The sequence below is a fragment of the Mugil cephalus genome, chromosome 15, assembly GCF_022458985.1.
Source record: "Mugil cephalus isolate CIBA_MC_2020 chromosome 15, CIBA_Mcephalus_1.1, whole genome shotgun sequence".
Lineage (NCBI taxonomy): Eukaryota > Metazoa > Chordata > Actinopteri > Mugiliformes > Mugilidae > Mugil > Mugil cephalus.
Window position 1 is genome coordinate 24,438,070 of NC_061784.1, and position 17,429 is coordinate 24,455,498.

A 17,429-nucleotide genomic window follows, 5' to 3' on the forward strand; every position below is an offset into this window, starting at 1 on the left:
CATTCTTATCATTCTTGATCATTGTGGAGAAACACTGGATCCTTTTTCAGCTTTTTCTGTAAGAAGATAAAAAAAAATCATCTTCACATGTGAATTTAAAATAACAGTTTTGTTCTTTCAGGTTAATGGAAAACTTCACCTACAACGCCTTCACCCTCAAGATGGAGGGGCTGAACATTTCTGGAGTGTTCTTCTACCCTGTCTTTCTCTTCTTCTTGTTTTCCTACATTTTTATTCTGATCATTAATGCCGGCATTGTAGTTCTGATTTTCATTGACAAGAATCTTCATCAGCCCATGTATCTGCTTTTTTGCAATTTACCATTTAATGACATCCTGGGGAATTCTATCATGGTTCCCCGTCTGCTGGTAGACATCCTGCAGCCTCCGTCTGAGCGTCTCATCAGTTATTATGAGTGTGTGGTCCAAGCTTTTGTCTCACACATGTTCGGCACTGCCTCCCACACCGTCCTCATGATCATGGCTTTTGACAGATATGTGGCCATCTGCAATCCTCTGCGCTACGGAGCCATAATGACCAACAAGATGGTGATGAAGCTGACGGTGTCTGCCTGGGGAGTGGCCCTCATTCTGGTCGGGGTTCTGCTCGGTCTGACCATCCGACTGAATCGATGCAGGACTCTGATCACTAATCCTTACTGTGACAACGCCTCTCTGTTCAAACTCTCCTGTGAGAGTGTGGTCATCAACAACATCTACGGCCTCACGTTCACCGTGGTTCTGTTCACAGCTTCTATCGGTACCATTGTTATCACCTACACTAAGATCACAGTAGTGTGTCTGACCAGTAAGAACAAGTCTCTGAACAGTAAAGCCTTGAAGACTTGCAGCACTCATCTGGTCTTGTATCTGATAATGATATTTAGTGGGATGTCGCTCATTGCTCTGCATCGTTATCCTCAGTACTCTGACTACAGAAAATTCTGCAGCATTTTGTTTCATATTGTTCCTGGCAGCCTGAACCCCATAATTTATGGAGTACAGTCCAAAGAGATAAGAAAGTACTTGTCAAAGTTTTCTCTGTCCAAAAAAGTTTCACCGTCATTAAAAAGATAACGTCCTGTATTATTTGTGTTTGTTCCTCATTTTTAGGAGCATGCTCATTTTCAATAGCCTTTACTTTGCGGCAGTGTCTTAAAAGAATAAAGTATAACTTCTTTGGTCATTTTTCAAAAGCAGTAAAGGTATTGATATTTATTTATTTGCTGCAAAATATGACACAATATATCAATTTTCTAGTGTCATCTATTTGGCATGTTCTGATCTCAAATCCAAATAAATTTAAATTAGAAAATAAATCATTTTATTGTTGTATTTACTTGTTGTGTTATTATTAGGGTTAGGGCAGAGACAATAACTATTTGCGAAAAATTTAGCATTTTAAGAGAGTAAACTCCCAAATCAAAGGCCACTGCCATTGTTTAGTTTTATTCATGATTATATTACTATAAACACGAGTATTATTTTTTATTTGATTGGTAATAGATATAACATAAAATGATGATTTTTCTAAAGGCTTGTTTACCTTGTTATTCTTTGAGTTCTTGGATCTGGATTGTTAGACAAAATAGTTATTGCTCACAACAATGCTCCCCCTTTTCACTCTTACAGGACAAAATATACGTGATACAAAGCTGATAAGTGTCAGTCAGGATGGTTTTCATCTGGTTTTTGTGGTATTAATTTGAATTCTTGTAAGAGAATATATCTCCAGAAACAAAGAAAACACAAAATGGTGCTACTTGCATCATATTTGATATCACTTAATGTACCGCCTGCAGATGTTGCCCAAACATATTTGGCATCTGTATACACGAAAGTAGCTGTGTTTCCATCACAGTTTTTTGCAAAATTAAAGTGATATTTCTGAAATTTCGATAAAGTTGCATTTTATATGTGTTTAAATTGAAAGGTGTTTTGCAAATAAGCTGTAACTCTCATAAATTCTTGTTTCGTGATATCACATAATTCTTCTAAGTTGTTGTCAACGTCAGAGAGACATCACTTTGACAAAGATGGACTTCAAATGCACTGGTCACACAACGCCCTGCATCATCTGCGGTGACACCAGTGATGGGGAAATGCCAGAAAAGTGTTTCTATTGCACTTTTGCGATAAACTTTTATATCGATATGTCTGAAAAACCTCCTTATGAGAGCATAAACATGCTTTAGCAATATTTGAGTGATATTTTTTTCATGGCGATATTTAGGTTTTGGGCATTCCTAGGGATAATGCAAAGGCAGATGTAGGGGAATCAAACTATTAGACATTTAAATCTAATGTGATGGAAAATTACATTTTTATTCTTACTTCTCTCATATACGCTGTCTGTATTTCCTTTAGTGACCTTTTAGGCTACATGAGTTCATGACAAGTTGAAATGAGTTCAGAAAAAGTTCACAGAAAGTTCATAATAAGTGTGGTGTTGTATTGCATCTCCTGTGTGCAGGTGTGCAGACTACCACTAAACCCATCACAAAGAAACAAGTTCTTTCCTTCTTGGAAATGTGTTCTTATTGTCGACCTTTCATTTCTAACTTTTCAGACATGGAGAGGCCTTTAAGAGATATCGCACATAAAAAAGACTTGACTGCACATTCTGCTGTCACATGGACACCTGCTGCACAACAAGCATTCTGTGATCTTAAACTTTCTTTACAAACTTTCCCCGGCCACCTTGGGGATTCCAGATCCTAACGAAGCTTTCACTCAGTTTGTCAGTGAAAGAAATGGTAACATGACCTCTGTTCTTTTACAGAAACATGGTGACAGACTCCGTCCAGTGGCATACTTCTCCCGTCAGCTTAACCCCGTTGCATGCGGTTTACCTTTGTGTTTGAGGGCAGTGGCAGCATGTGAACAGGCTGTTTCTGCCTCACGTGACATCGTTGGTTATGCTTCTCTAACATTCTGTGTTCCCCACTGTATTGCTGCTATCTTGCAGAGGCAGAAATCTTCACATCTCTCACCTCTCTCACACTGGGACTTCCACATGTGACAGTTCAAAAGTGCACCACTTTGAACCCTGCGACTCTCCTTCCCCTCCTGGGGGACGGAGAACCGCACTGTTTTATATCAGAATTGCAACAACTTTGTACCCAACTTGCTGATTTGTCTGACATGCCTCTGACTAACTCTGATTTTGTGTTTTTTGTTGATGTCTCTGCTTTCAGGGAACCTGATACTGGCTGCGGACATGCCAGCTATGCTGTTGATGATCATGGGATTGTTGAATCTTCCCCTCTCCCTCCTCATTACTCAGCCCAGGCAGCAGAGCTAGTGGCACTAGCCATAGCATGTACACTGGGCGAATCACATTCAGTCACGATTTACATCAACTCCAGGTACACATTTGGCGTAGTTTACGATTTTGGAGCACTTTGGAAACACAGAAAGTTCTTGAAATCAGATGGGAAGCCTATTCTTAACCATACTCTCGTTGCAGATGTGTTGAAGGCTATTACCCTACCATCACAAGTATGCAAATGCGTGGCTCACATATTTAACAAAGACACAGTTTCTAGTGGAAATGCATGAGAAATGCATTGCAACCCTCCCTCCTGCTCTGTCTCTCACTTCTCCTCCTGCTTCCCTCTCTGATCTCTCTTCCCTTTTTACCCCTGCTGAACAATCACTCTGGTCCAAGAGTGGCTGTTCCTATCTTATTAACCAAATGTTGCCAAGGGACGGGTTTGTCGTGGCCAAGATGCCTGCCCCTGGTTCTGATGTACATGAGAGTGTGCACGTGAGCTAACCTATCACCTCCCCACACTCCAATGGAAACCACTTTGTGTGAAGATGCAATGTTGAAATATTGTCTGCCTTTAACAAAATCTCTTTCAGAGATCAGACATCAAGTGAAGACAGCCCTCCCACAGTGCGGTGAGGGACCACTGCACGACCCTCAACCAGGTGATTTTGTGCTGATAAAGAACCTCAGAAGAAAGACGTGGAAACATCACCAGAAGCAAGGACCATTGTAAGTGCTTTTGACAATGTACACCGCTGTAAAGTTCGCCGAAAGAGCCCCCTGGATACACACCAGCCACTGCAAAAGAGCTCCCAACCCGAGCGATGACATAACAGCGACATCAATCCAGTAGCCACTCACTAGGTGAGATAACCTGTCTTGATTTGTAGAATACAGACGTATTAAAATGCTGTAACAGTATTACTTGGGTGATTACATTCCAAAGGCATTTCCTTAGCCAGCCTCTGGATGAGAGTATGGCTCCATGGTAGAGACCCATGATTAAAATACTGAAGGGCTAATTTCGTCTTTGTAGGAGCTGGATAAATGAGCAAAGCAGAAAATTGACACTATTCACAAGATGAGTGTAGATTAAACATTGTAATTTTGGTTACAAGTGTACATTTCATAGTTTGTAGTTCTAGTCAGAGAGAGATCTTGCAGTTCTTAATTTATTTACGATCTTTACCTGCCACAGGTGGTCCAGGTGCCGAGAAGTCTGGTCGTTCTAGTCTGTGGTGCCCGTTAGTGGATTATATGTAAATGGGAGAAAAGTTTTAAATCCTCATTCGTTGTCACAGGTGTGTGCCTGAAAACTTGTTTTATGGCTTTGTTTTATAGTCTCAGAAATCTGCAAAGGAAATTACAACAGTCCTGCCCATTATGGACTGTCCGGCGAAGTGACCTCTCCTGGTGGGTCAGGGAAGAAATAAAATGTTCCCCTACACAGCAAATGATGCTTTCCTATCCTATCTAGAATTCAGAAGGCTGGTGCAGCAAAGGAAACCAGGGCAGAGAGGCAGTCAGTGGCTGGGTGTACTTCGCATTAGATCATGTTACATAAGTTTGCAGAACCCTTCAAGCTGCTAACCCAGAAACTGAGCATGCATCCCCCTAACACCAATGTGAACCATGTCCTGGTTCAAGGCTTGAATTATGTTTAAATGCCTTGAAGATTTTATCCAGTGTGTATAATTGGTTCCTCCAGCTATGGTCAATTTAGTCATGCAAGCTACTACTTTGCAAATGGCAATAAATATCATTGATCTGTCGAGCTACTAACCATTAGTTCTTGTGTATGTACACATTCTTACAGGTTGCAAGATTGGACTCTCCCAAGGGAGATATACCTGGGGTCACAACCAGGTTCTCAAATGCTTAACAGCTGCTAATGAGGAAAAACGGGTTGATGCAAATTCCTCATCTGATAGAAAGGAAAATATGGCATACTGTGTTTGCTCGGGAGGGGGAAAAGGCCAGACCAGCGAGGATCAGGCATAGCGCAGGGCAGCTAAGGGTGGGCAGAGCTTGGGATTTGAGGTCCGAATTAAACTTTCAGCTGACTGTCCCAGCTCAAATAGTGAGTACTCACAGACTTGTGGTCAGAAGAAGGTAGTAGTTGTGGGCTTCGTCCTGGAAACAGAGTTGGGTATGGATCTAGGTATGCAGAGATGGCATCAAAAGCTGATCAGCGAGGCTGGTGTACCCACGTGCGGCCAACAAATGGAGGTCGGCTGCCGTGGATTTGTTGCAAAATCCACCATTGCCGTCCTGTGTGAGCTGGGCATTCACAGAAAAGAACAGAGGGTCACAGTTCAGAACATGTCCCTGACAGCGGAGTGAGAAAGTGAGTGGCTGTGACTGAGAAGGAAACACACTAGCTGGGGAGCATGCTAAAGATAAGGCTAGCTGAGTAGTTTTAGTAGTTAGTAGTTGTAGTAGGGCTAAACTAATCTCTTGGTTAAAAGTCACATGGTTGCATGGTGGCTGCATTGAGGCAGGTGACTCCAGGACGCTGAAGCTCACTGTTGAGCCTTCTTGAGTTGAGTCTTGAGGGAAGGGAGGTGCCCACTTGAAAACCCCAATGATGTGCCGCATACTGCCTACTGCTGTTGGCTAGGTCTAGTTAGCTGGTGTCTTCTGGTGTTTTACTTCCAATCTTGGCAGGGTGGGGGGAAGTCTTGTTGTATGTCCCATCACTTCTTACCTGCTGCTGTTGGCTAGGCTAGTTAGCTGTTGTCTTCTTCTTGGTTGCTAGTTGGTAGTTGAGCTTGTTGGTCGGTTTTTCAGTTGGACTAGGCTTCTAAATGTGTTTTGACTCGGATCATGGCACAAGGGATTGTAACATCTTATCCTGTGTATTAATGAACAGCCATTGCAACAGATTACGTAATGTACCAAAGGTATCAGAGTCAACCATAAGTCCCACCAGAAAAGACCTGGGACTACTATAACTGCAGCTGCAGAGGACGTTCTCTTTGGCAGAGGTTAACTACCAGCATCTCAATCTTTATCTAAGGTGTATTACAGTTACTGTTAGTTTTGTTGCTGTATTCTGCTGTGAAACTACATTATCTGATGTGTTTTTGACTAGTCACTCCTGTTACTGAGTGCTTCTCTGATCTCTGTTATTGCGGATTGATGGAAAACTACACATACAACAGTGTCATGCTGCAGCTGGAAGGATTACAATTCTCAGATGACTCTGTGTACCTTGTCTTTGTCTTCTTCTTTTTCTCCTTTATTTTTATCATGGTAGCTAATGCCGGCATTATAGTTCTGATAATCATCGACAAGAATCTTCATCAGCCCATGTATCTGCTTTTCTGCAGTTTGCCAGTGAATGACATTATTGGAAATTCGGTCACAGTTCCCCGTCTGCTGGTGGACCTCGTGCTGCCTCCATCTGAGCGTCTCATCAGTTATTATGAGTGTGTGGCTCAAGCTTTTGTGACACACATGTTCGGCACTGTCTCCCATACTGTCCTCATGATCATGGCTTTTGACAGATATGTGGCCATCTGCAATCCTCTGCGCTATGGAGCCATAATGACCAACAATATGGTGGTGAAGCTGACGGTGTCTGCCTGGGGAGTGGCCCTCATTCTTGTCACGATTCTGCTCGGCCTGACCATCCGACTGAACTGATGCAGGACTCTGATTACTAATCCTTACTGTGACAACGCCTCTCTGTTCAAACTCTCCTGTGAGAGTGTGGTCATCAACAACATCTACGGCCTCACGTTCACTGTGGTTTTGTTCTCAGGTTCTATCGGCAGCATGGTTATCACCTACACTAAGATCACAGTAGTGTGTCTGACCAGTAAGAACAAGTCTCTGAACAGTAAAGCCTTGAAGACCTGTAGCACTCATCTGGTTTTATTTCTTATTATGATATTTAGTGGAATGTCGCTCATTGCTCTGCATCGTTATCCTCAGTACTCAGACTACAGGAAATTCTGCAGCATTTTGTTTCACACTGTTCCCTGCAGCCTGAACCCCATAATTTATGGGGTTCAATCCAAAGAGATAAGAAAGTACTTGTCAAAATTTAGTGCATCCAAGAAAATTTCACCATAATCTAAAAGACCTCTGTCTCTTTTTCTGTCTCTACCTGGCCAGTCTTAATCACATGTTTGTGCCCACATTTCTTGGCAGTGTTGCCCCAGTACTGCTCCATCTCTGCATAAAGTACAACTTTTTGTTTGAATATAAGGTAAGCACGGTTAATAAACCTTAGACAATGAGTTAAACCCCTTGTTACAGAACTATTTTGTGGAAAAGAACCAGTTTAACAAATAAAGATGGATGTTAGATCAGAGAGAAGTGCATTTGCAAGTGCACTGCGGCCTTAGGACAATCTCCCAAATAGATTTTTGTGAAGACTAAAATAGAAGCAGCAGGCTCATAAAGTGTTATAAATGATTTGGACGTGATTTGGACAATTCTAATGCTAGACCAGGAGAGGTCGAAGCTAACCAAAAAGCCAGTATACCATCAACTTGTGAACTGTCTTTCTGCATTTCTTTTAACTGTGGTCTCAATGCAATTACAACTGCAATTAACTGAACTAAGATGACATGGAAATAAAAACATAACATGCTGGCATTTTTGTCTTTCAAAATTATTGTACTTACTAAACTATTTTTTGTGTTTGAAGGTTGGACTCACTTAAGTGTTTCTAAATTATCTAGACAAGCTATTATACATTGTTATTGACTTAATGCTTAATAATAGTTAGAGAACATATCACTGGTCCACTGCTCCAGGTACACAGTAATAATGGATGGGTCAAATGCAAGAAATAATTTCCACATGTGGGATCAATAAAATATCACAAAAAAAAAAATAGAAGACAAATACTTAGAACTGCCACCACTCTAAAGGTTTTAGATAAACTGAAAAGTGCAACAACTACTCTGTCAAAGGTAAAAATTCTTATTTCAAGCATGGTATCCTTTTCTTCTCTTAACATATTAAACCAGGCAATGAAGAAATTGATTGGGTTGAGTAGGTTTGTCGGAACAGATGGGTTTCAAAATGGGATTTAAAAATGTTCAGTGTGTCAATGTTAGGGATGTTGGGTGGAAGGGAATTCCAGAGGTGGGGGAAGGAAAGGCTGAAGGCTCTGGACCCCATGGTGGCCATGCAGGCAGGAGAAATGGTGAGGCTGACGGATAGTGATGATCTAAGGATCCTGAAAAGTTCTTTCAGATATGGTGGGGCGAGGTTGTTGGAGGAAAGGTAGAGCTGGGTGACATAGCAACAAATGTTAATATCATATTCACAGAATATTTGACTAAAGACTAAATTTGACTGAAGAGATGTGGGATGGCTGGGATGTGTAAACTCCTCATAATACAATAATTTTAACACTTTATTATTATTATTATTTCACCACCCTATCATTTTTCTTACATTATATCGTTACCTGAAAACCATTAACCATCACAACTAATTACATAATGTTGCACCACAGATACAATATCTGAGTCAACCAGGAACCATGATTCCCTTAAGGAAAGACCAGGAGCTACTATAAATACATATATAACTGCAATCAAGGAAGACATCCTTCGTGATGAAGGTTTAGTACCAGCACAAGAGACAGAGGAGACAAATGAACTAGAAGCCTGAAGCGGCTCAGTCTTTATCTAAGATGTGTGACAGTTGCTAGTTCATTAAGGTTTCAGTTTTGTTGCTGTATTCTGTTGTGAAACTACATTATCTGGTAAATGCGTGATGTTTATGTGTTTTTTGGTTATTCACTCCTGTCATTGAGTGTTTCTCTGATCTCTGTTACTGCACGTTGATGGAAAACTACACATACAACAGCATCATGCTGCAACTGGAAGGATTACAAACCTCCGAAGAGTCTGTGTACCCGGTCTTCCTCCTCCTACTTTTTTCCTACATTTTTATCATGGTTGCTAATGCCGGCATTATAGTTCTGATTTTCATTGACAAGAATCTTCATCAGCCCATGTATCTGCTTTTCTGCAACCTGCCATTTAATGACATCCTGGGGAATTCTATCATGGTTCCCCGTCTGCTGGTAGATATCCTGCAGCCTCCGTCTGAGCGTCTCATCAGTTATTATGAGTGTGTGGTCCAAGCTTTCACCACACACATGTTCGGCACCACGTCCCACACTGTCCTCATGATCATGGCTTTTGATCGATACGTGGCCATCTGCAATCCTCTGCGCTACGGAGCCATAATGACCAATAAGATGGTGATGAAGCTGACGGTGTCTGCCTGGGGAGTGGCCCTCATTCTGGTCGGGATTCTGCTCGGTCTGACCATCCGACTGAACCGATGCAGGACTCTGATCACTAATCCTTACTGTGACAACGCCTCTCTGTTCAAACTCTCCTGTGAGAGTGTGGTCATCAACAACATCTACGGCCTCACATTCACTGTGGTTTTGTTCTCAGGTTCTATCGGTACCATTGTTATCACCTACACTAAGATCACAGTAGTGTGTCTAACCAGCAAAAGCAAGTCTCTGAACAGTAAAGCCTTGAAGACCTGCAGCACTCATCTGGTCTTGTATCTGATAATGATATTTAGTGGAATGTCGCTCATTGCTCTGCATCGTTTTCCTCAGTATTCTGACTACAGAAAATACTGCACCATTTTGTTTCACATTGTCCCCTGCAGCCTGAACCCCATAATTTATGGAGTTCAGTCCAAAGAGATAAGAAAGTACTTGTCAAAGTTTAGTGTGTCCAAGACAATTTCACCATAATCAGAGAGACCTCTGTCTCTTTTTCTGTCTCTACCTAGCCAGCCTCAATCAGATGTTTGTGCCCATATGAGCTGAGTTGCACTTCAGGTTTGTTTTGTTTTGCCGGCATTGCCCCAGCACTGCTCTGAGGATTTAAGTCTCTGGATAAGGTAGAACTATTAAAAGTAAACAAGGTTAAGAAATGAAAAAAAAAAAAAAAAAATGAGTTAACTACGGAACTATTTTGTTTTGTTTATAAAATATAAAAAACTTTATTACCTCTTTTTAAGAACTGTCAGCATCCAGAGGTGACCCAAAAGTTAAGATATCTCACCAGCTCATAAGGTGCCATAACTGATTTGGACGTGTTGAGCAGTTTATACAGTGAATTTAATTTAATTAAGTGAATTCTTGGAAACAATTCTAATGCTAGATGATGAGAGGTCGAAGGTAACCAAAAAGCCAGAATACCGTCAACTTGAACTGTCTTTCTGCATTTTTCTAAACTGTGGTCTCAATGCAATTACAATTGAATTCATTGGAACACAAGTTCGTGTCAATGTATGTCAGTCTAAGGAAAAAATACCTAAATGTTGTTTAACAGAATGTTCTGTAAAAACACTGCAACAACTGTAAATGCACTAAGATGACATGGAAATAAAAACATAACACGCTGGCATTTTTGTCTTTCAAAATTATTGTACTTACTAAACTATTTTTTGTGTTTGAAGGTTGGACTCACTTAAGTGTTTCTAAATTATCTAGATAAGCTATTATACATTGTTATTGACTTAATGCTTAATAATAGTTAGAGAACATATCACTGGTCCACTGCTCCAGGTACACAGTAATAATGGATGGGTCAAATGCAAGAAATAATTTCCATATGTGGGATCAATAAAACATTACAAAAAAAAAAAAAAAAATAGAAGACAAAAACTTAGAACTGCCACCACTCTAAAGGTTTTAGATAAACTGAAAAGTGCAACAACTACTCTGACAAAGGTAAAAATTCTTATTTCAAGCATTGTATCCTTTTCTTCTCTTAACATATTAAACCAGGCAATGAAGAAATTGATTGGGTTGAGTAGGTTTGTCGGAACAGATGGGTTTTAAGATGGGATTTAAAAATGTTCAGTGTGTCAATGTTAGGGATGTTGGGTGGAAAGGAATTCCAGAGGTGGGAGAAGGAAAGGCTGAAGGCTCTGGACCCCATGGTGGCCATGCAGGCAGGAGAAATGATGAGACTGACGGAAAGTGATGATCTAAGAATCCTGAAAAGTTCTTTCAGATATGGTGGGGTGAGGTTGTTGGAGGAAAGGTAGAGCTGGGTGACATAGCAACAAATGTTAATATTATATTTACAGAATATTTGACTAAGTGGGAGGAGGTAGATAAAAAAGACAGCTGGACTGAGGACAGAACCTTGTGGTACACCAGAAGAGATGTGGGATGGCTGGGATGTGTAAACTCCTCATGATACAATAATTTTAACACTTTATTATTATTATTTCACCACCCTATCATTTTTCTTACATTATATTGTTGCCTGAAAACCATTAACCATCACAACTAATTACATAATGTTGCACCACAGATACAATATCTGAGTCAACCAGGAACCATGATTCCCTTAAGGAAAGACCAGGAGCTACTATAAATACATATATAACTGCAATCAAGGAAGACATCCTTCGTGATGAAGGTTTAGTACCAGCACAAGAGACAGAGGAGACAAATGAACTAGAAGCCTGAAGCGGCTCAGTCTTTATCTAAGATGTGTGACAGTTGCTAGTTCATTAAGGTTTCAGTTTTGTTGCTGTATTCTGTTGTGAAACTACATTATCTGGTAAATGCGTGATGTTTATGTGTTTTTTGGTTATTCACTCCTGTCATTGAGTGTTTCTCTGATCTCTGTCATTGCACGTTGATGGAAAACTACACATACAACAGCATCATGCTGCAGCTGGAAGGATTACAAACCTCCGAAGAGTCTGTGTACCCGGTCTTTCTCCTCCTACTTTTTTCCTACATTTTTATCATGGTTGCTAATGCCGGCATTATAGTTCTGATTTTCATTGACAAGAATCTTCATCAGCCCATGTATCTGCTTTTCTGCAACCTGCCATTTAATGACATCCTGGGGAATTCTATCATGGTTCCCCGTCTGCTGGTAGACATCCTGCAGCCTCCGTCTAAGCGTCTCATCAGTTATTATGAGTGTGTGGTCCAAGCTTTCACCACACACATGTTCGGCACCACGTCCCACACTGTCCTCATGATCATGGCTTTTGACAGATACGTGGCCATCTGCAATCCTCTGCGCTATGGAGCCATAATGACCAACAAGATGGTGGTGAAGCTGACGGTGTCTGCCTGGGGAGTGGCCCTCATTCTGGTCGGGATTCTGCTCGGTCTGACCATCCGACTGAACCGATGCAGGACTCTGATCACGAATCCATTCTGTGACAACGCCTCTCTGTTCAAACTCTCCTGTGAGAGTGTGGTCATCAACAACATCTATGGCCTCACATTCACTGTGGTTTTGTTCTCAGGTTCTATCGGTACCATTGTTATCACCTACACTAAGATCACAGTAGTGTGTCTAACCAGCCAAAGCAAGTCTCTGAACAGTAAAGCCTTGAAGACCTGCAGCACTCATCTGGTCTTATTTCTTATTATGATATTTAGTGGAATGTCAATTATTGCTCTGCATCGTTATCCACAGTATGCAATCTACAGGAAATTCTGCAGCATTTTGTTTCACATTGTTCCCTGCAGCCTGAACCCCATAATTTATGGAGTTCAGTCCAAAGAGATAAGAAAGTACTTGTCAAAATTTAGTGTGTCCAAGAAAATTTCACCATAATCTGAAATACCTCTGTCTCTTTTTCTGTCTATACCTAGCTAGCCTCAATCAGATGTTTGTGCCCATATGAGCTGAGCTGCACTAAACAAGGTTAAGAAATTGAAAAAAAAAATGAGTTAGCTACGGAACTATTTTGTTTTGTTTATAAAATATAAAAAACTTTATTACCTCTTTTTAAGAACTGTCAGCATCCAGAGGTGACCCAAAAGTTAAGATATCTCACCAGCTCATAAGGTGCCATAACTGATTTGGACGTGTTGAGCAGGTTTTATACAGTGAATTTAATTTAATTAAGTGAATTCTTGGAAACAATTCTAATGCTAGATGATGAGAGGTCGAAGGTAACCAAAAAGCCAGAATACCGTCAACTTGAACTGTCTTTCTGCATTTTTCTAAACTGTGGTCTCAATGCAATTACAATTGAATTCATTGGAACACAAGTTCGTGTCAATGTATGTCAGTCTAAGGAAAAAATACCTAAATGTTGTTTAACAGAATGTTCTGTAAAAAACACTGCAACAACTGTAAATGCACTAAGATGACATGGAAATAAAAACATAACATGCTGGCATTTTTGTCTTTCAAAATTATTGTACTTACTAAACTATTTTTTGTGTTTGAAGGTTGGACTCACTTAAGTGTTTCTAAATTATCTTGATAAGCTATTATACATTGTTATTGACTTAATCCTTAATAATAGTTAGAGAACATATCATTGGTCCACTGCTCCAGGTACACAGTAATAATGGATGGGTCAAATGCAAGAAATAATTTCCACATGCGGGATCAATAAAATATTACAAAAAAAAATAAAAAATAGAAGACAAAAACTTAGAAGTGCCACCACTCTAAAGGTTTTAGATAAACTGAAAAGTGCAACAACTACTCTGTCAAAGGTAAAAATTCTTATTTCAAGCATTGTATCCTTTTCTTCTCTTAACATATTAAACCAGATAATGAAGAAATGTAATTCAATGAGTCATTGTTAGTATGATCAGATTAGGTAGACACGTATTACTACTATTACAACTGTTTATTTGTTATTTGTGACTCTACTTACTATGAACTAAGTATTACCGACTATTGTTAATCAGACTGACCATCTTTTTCCAAGTTAAAGTTAGCCAGCATTGTTCTAATATCTTATTTGAAAAATAAATTTTGTAATTACATTTATCATGATGCACAAGTAGAACTGTCTTTGTGATTATTCTTCACTTGACACATTCAGTAGATGTTTTGTATTCATATTGCTAAATCTGAATGCTCAGATTAATGAATAATAATGAGTAGTTTAACTTTTAAGTTGTATGAATAGAAGTACTGCTTAAAATAATTACTTCACTGGTTCTTATAATTCTACAGCTTCTACATAATTTCTGTCAATATAGTAGTGATGTGGAAATGCTGTAGTATGACTAAGATGAGAATTATTGCGATTCTAAAGGTTGGTGACAAGACAAGAACATATTGGACATATTTAAACAGATAATCACAATGTATAATTCATTGCTTTATTGTCAGTCTTACTTATGCCTTTAAATGAATTACAGTATAGCGCAATGAAAGTACTTAGTTTAAACTCCTAAGTATTTTTATTGACTAAACTCTTCAGTCTGTCAAGCTTTTAGCACATTAAAGAGTGTGAGCACTTTGCTCAGATCTCATTTGAAAAAAATTAATGAGAATTAATAATAGTTCATCACATATAAAAAAAATCTCTAGAATAATGAATACGTACTTGTTTGGGAATTCAGTGTGTCTTTCAAAGTTAGGCAAGTTGACTGTAAAAAAAAAAATAAACAGCTACTCAAACGGGAAGCCAATGCAAGTAGAGCTCCCCCTGGTGGGTGGAGGCTGCAGTATAGGTCATGAGCTCCACCCCCTCCATGTTAGTGGGTGGGATTTGGGCCAAACCAAGACACTAATGTACATGTCATAAATATTTTATCAGTGTTGTGCAATGATTGAAATTTTTTGATCAGATTATTGGAGGGTTACTGTGGATTAATTTGGATTAATCTGCAACTGACAATATTCTCTCCCAGTGAACAGTGGTTGCAGGAGTGGACACATATTAGCAGCCAGGATTGGCAGCTTGTCTTTGTCTTGGTTTGTCTTGGTTTGTCTCCAGCTGTTAGCCGCGTTAGCCCAAGTGCTCGCAGAATCCCAGACTAACGTATGCTTGGCTTGGTTAATATGCTGTTTGAAGCTGGAAAGAAAACTCCTTCCTGCAGAGTGTGATAATACTTTATGTGTCTCCACTGGTCCCTCTTGGTTTCTTTGTCCTCAAATGTCCCATGGAGACGACCAACGTGCTGTTTAGCGTCTTCCATCTTTATGGGTTGGTTCTGCTGCCTGTCACTACCGGATCAGCTGGTGCTAACGCTAACGCTACTTGGACAAACTGAGACATGTTCACAGTCATTCTGCTGCAGATGCTTCACTAGGTTCAGATTATTTATCACATTAATCACGATGATGAATTAATCCTTGTTAACACGTTAATTTTGATTAATTTTATTAAAGATGCTTTCCGTCATGCCCTCAAGTAGTTCACATAACGTGATGTCCTCGTGCCAATTTCTCAGAGAATCTTAATTTCAATTATTGAAAGAAAAGATTGGTAAAAAAGTGAAAGTGACATCATGATGACTGACAGCTGTGATTGACAGTAAAATAAGTGTAGTGTAAAGCCAACGTTTCGTTTTTATCGTTTTCTTATTATTAACTTGTTATTAACTTAACTTTTAACTTAACTTTACTAACATAACTTTATTAAAACATTTCTTCCATCCATTATAGTAGCGTAACAACCATGAACCATCACAAAAGATTACGTAATGATACACCACAGAGTCAACCATGACTCCCTGCAGAAATAGTATATATATAGATGTAACTACAGCCGAGGAAGACATTCTCTTTGGCAGAGGTTAACCACCAGCAGGTCAGTCTTTATGACAGTTACTGTTTAATTAAGGTTTCAGTTTTGTTGCTGTATTCTGTTCTGAAACTAAATTATCTGGTAAATGCGTGATGTTTATGTGTTTTTGATAAGTAGTGTTTCTCTGATCTTTGCCATTGCAGGCTGATGGAAAACTACACATACAACAGCATCATACTGCAGATGGAAGGATTACAACTCTCCAAAGACTCTGTGTACCCTGCCTTTTTCTTTTTCTTTTTTTCCTATATTTTTATCATGGTTGCTAATGCCGGCATTGTAGTTCTAGTTTTCATTGACAAGAATCTTCATCAGCCCATGTATCTGCTTTTCTGCAACCTGCCATTTAATGACATCCTTGGAAATACAGCTACAGTTCCCCGTCTGCTGGTAGATATCCTGTATCCTCCATCTGAGCGTCTCATCAGTTATTATGAGTGTGCAATCCAAGCTTTCAGCACACACATGTTCGGCACCACGTCACACACCATCCTCATGATCATGGCTTTTGACAGATACGTGGCCATCTGCAATCCTCTGCGCTATGGTGTCATAATGACCAACAGGATGGTGGTGAAGCTGACGGTGTCTGCCTGGGGAGTGGCCGCTGTTTTTGTCGGGATTCTGATTGGTCTGACCATCCGACTGAACACATGCAGGACTCTGATCACTAATCCTTACTGTGACAACGCCTCTCTGTTCAAACTCTCCTGTGAGAGTGTGGTCATCAACAACATCTACGGCATTACATTCACCATACTTCTGCTTGTATCTTCTATCGGTACCATTGTTATCACCTACACTAAGATCACAGTAGTGTGTCTGACCAGTAAGAACAAGTCTCTGAACAGTAAAGCCTTGAAGACCTGCAGCACTCATCTGGTCGTGTATCTGATAATGATATTTAGTGGAATGTCGCTCATTGCTCTGCATCGTTTTCCTCAGTATGCAGAGTACAGAAAATTTTGCAGCATTTTCTTTCACATTGTCCCCTGCAGCCTCAACCCCATAATTTATGGGGTTCAGTCCAAAGAGATAAGAAAGTACTTGTCAAAGTTTAGTGTGTCCAAGAAAATTTCACCATTTCAAGAAAGATAATAACCTGGATGATCTCTTTGTTCTGCTAATGTTGCTTTCCTTATTCTTTACTCAGATGCATGTATTATTGTATCTGCTTGTTTCCCTGTTTCTTCTGTCCCCACCCTCTATTTTTTTTTCTGCCTCAACCCAACTGGCTAGAAAGCAGAAAAAACATACATGTTTATGTCTACAAATGTAACTAAGATATGTAATGTAATCCAGAAATTAGTGTATTAGTAAGTACTGAGGACTGAGGACATGTGTCATGTCTTGGTGATTCATTTTCTTAGTGATAATGCACGTAAAGAACAGCCATACAGATGCTAGTGGAGAACAGTGGTTCCCAATGTCAGTAACATTGTGTCTGTTACTAACATTTGATTAATTAGTGGTAAACTAAAATGTCTTCTAGACATTTTATGTAGAAATTGATAGCAGAAAGTAGCTAGTAGAACACAGTATGATAGCAATGATGTCATTCTGAACTCATTTATATCAAATCCTTGACTAGAACTGGACAAAGAGTTTCT

General features: G+C 39.8%; 4 protein-coding genes and 1 pseudogene across 4 annotated transcripts; all 5 read left to right on the forward strand.

Annotated features, from left to right (window-relative positions):
- Positions 1 to 122: 122 nt before the first annotated feature.
- Positions 123 to 1,076, forward strand: LOC125021643 (olfactory receptor 146-like). The gene has a single exon (XM_047607766.1). It carries the CDS (start codon positions 126 to 128, stop codon positions 1,074 to 1,076), a length of 951 nt encoding a protein of 316 aa, XP_047463722.1. The 5' UTR covers positions 123 to 125.
- Positions 1,077 to 6,408: 5,332 nt separating this feature from the next.
- On the forward strand, positions 6,409 to 7,353 carry LOC125021644 (annotated as a pseudogene).
- A 1,726-nt stretch (positions 7,354 to 9,079) lies between these two features.
- LOC125021645 (olfactory receptor 146-like) lies at positions 9,080 to 10,024 on the forward strand. The gene has a single exon (XM_047607768.1). It carries the CDS (start codon positions 9,086 to 9,088, stop codon positions 10,022 to 10,024), a length of 939 nt encoding a protein of 312 aa, XP_047463724.1. The 5' UTR covers positions 9,080 to 9,085.
- A 1,909-nt stretch (positions 10,025 to 11,933) lies between these two features.
- Positions 11,934 to 12,872, forward strand: LOC125021521 (olfactory receptor 146-like). The gene has a single exon (XM_047607632.1). The coding sequence runs from the start codon at positions 11,934 to 11,936 to the stop codon at positions 12,870 to 12,872; it is 939 nt and encodes a 312-aa protein (XP_047463588.1).
- Positions 12,873 to 15,963: 3,091 nt separating this feature from the next.
- LOC125021568 (olfactory receptor 4E1-like) lies at positions 15,964 to 17,146 on the forward strand. The gene has a single exon (XM_047607682.1). The coding sequence runs from the start codon at positions 15,967 to 15,969 to the stop codon at positions 16,915 to 16,917; it is 951 nt and encodes a 316-aa protein (XP_047463638.1). The 5' UTR covers positions 15,964 to 15,966; the 3' UTR covers positions 16,918 to 17,146.
- Positions 17,147 to 17,429: the final 283 nt, after the last annotated feature.

Excerpts from the sequence above, each read along its gene's own strand:
- LOC125021643 (XM_047607766.1), top strand. The coding sequence starts at position 126 with ATGGAAAACTTCACCTACAACGCCTTCACCCTCAAGATGGAGGGGCTG.
- LOC125021645 (XM_047607768.1), top strand. The coding sequence starts at position 9,086 with ATGGAAAACTACACATACAACAGCATCATGCTGCAACTGGAAGGATTA.
- LOC125021521 (XM_047607632.1), top strand. The coding sequence starts at position 11,934 with ATGGAAAACTACACATACAACAGCATCATGCTGCAGCTGGAAGGATTA.
- LOC125021568 (XM_047607682.1), top strand. The coding sequence starts at position 15,967 with ATGGAAAACTACACATACAACAGCATCATACTGCAGATGGAAGGATTA.